Here is a 1,234-nt window from a genome sequence, read left to right on the forward strand (position 1 = left end):
TATCTGACAGCACAAGGTTGGAAGTTTACATTATATTAGATGTAAAGGTGAAGGGAATTTTCCAGTAAATATGACGCACTTAATAAATAGCATTTCGGAAACTGAAACAGTACTATTTCCAAATAATATCAATGAGACCTCCTTAAAACCAAATAGAGACGAAAGTCAAAATTTATCATTACTACCTTCAAACGATAATCCTCCATTCAACCTTTCCAAATAGTATGGACATCCAACTCATGATTTTTATGTCCTCAGTCAAACACTGAATTTGCTGTATTATTTGATCAAGGATGAGAAACAAAGGTAGTAGGAAAATAAAACAGATTTCCAGTGATGGTTTTTCACTGTTGTAATTATGTTTTTTCAAATTTATATTTCAATCCATTTACAACAAATACCAAATCCTAGAGGTAACCTTGTTAAAACCAGACAATACCTTTAAGACTTTATTAACACCCATCAAATGTCTTGCGTCGATAACGGAGATAACTTTAGTTCAGCTGCCACAACTCTTCATCGCCTATGGCAGGTTGGCCAAATTCTAAAAAAATCCAGGTTTAGCAAATTAAAAATATTAATTTAAAATCATTATAAGTAACAATTATATCTTGCAACTCCGAATAGCTTAAAGCACGATAGTCCAGTCGGAATGGATTTTTCCAAGGCACTGAATGTGTTTGCGCCCATCCTTATCCAAAACGCCTTTGTTACGTGGTTCAGGCTTTACTTTGTAAATCCGTCAGACGGCCCTTAACCACTACTCTTCTGGCGGATCTGAAGCCTGAATCCGTAAGAGCGCACTCATTCGAAAGTTCTAGAACCATAAAGTTTAGTTTACTGTCCTTGTAACGTTTTATTCCAATCCTGTGAAGAAACTTGCAAGTGTTCTAAGAAAATAGATACAGTCCCCTCCAGCGCAATACACTTCAGCGTAAACGACAACCGACCGCAAATATTGGGTTAAAAAGGGTTGCAAGCGCGCACATTTTGGTCCTTCGAGCCGGATTCAAACGTCCATTGAAGTGCGTCTAGCCGAACCATCCCAGTTTTATCGAAGCAACATAGTGGTTCTACAATCAGAGTGAGTCAATCCTTCTTTATTATTTCCTTACTATTTCAAATCAGCTTTCTTTGCGGCAATTGCAAACTCTTCGTGTCACGTGTTTTTATTCAAATTCAAGTCCAGCACGTGGTCATAAGAATAATCTTATCATCTTATATCTGAAACATC

The 1,234-nt window shown here is 36.9% G+C and overlaps 1 protein-coding gene across 3 annotated transcripts in view; it reads right to left on the reverse strand.

The window, feature by feature from the left end:
* Nucleotides 1-356: 356 nt before the first annotated feature.
* The window catches only part of LOC125502505 (transcriptional regulator ATRX-like), an 11,137-nt gene continuing 10,259 nt past the window's right edge, over nucleotides 357-1,234 (reverse strand). The window contains exons 4-5 of one of the 3 annotated variants that reach the window (XR_007280265.1): nucleotides 603-1,073; nucleotides 357-544 (exon numbers count right to left, since the gene is read on the reverse strand). Coding sequence is in view for 2 of the 3 variants with exons in the window: in XM_048660867.1 (XP_048516824.1) it covers nucleotides 1,197-1,224 (28 nt within the window). In the remaining variant the exon portion in view is untranslated. The other 2 variants (XM_048660868.1, XM_048660867.1) reach the window with 2 other exon arrangements.

Source organism: Dendroctonus ponderosae, unplaced genomic scaffold (genome assembly GCF_020466585.1).
Source record: "Dendroctonus ponderosae isolate FM_Combo_2020 unplaced genomic scaffold, Dpon_F_20191213v2 Dpon_F_20191213_1, whole genome shotgun sequence".
In the NCBI taxonomy this organism is placed as follows: Eukaryota; Metazoa; Arthropoda; class Insecta; order Coleoptera; family Curculionidae; genus Dendroctonus; species Dendroctonus ponderosae.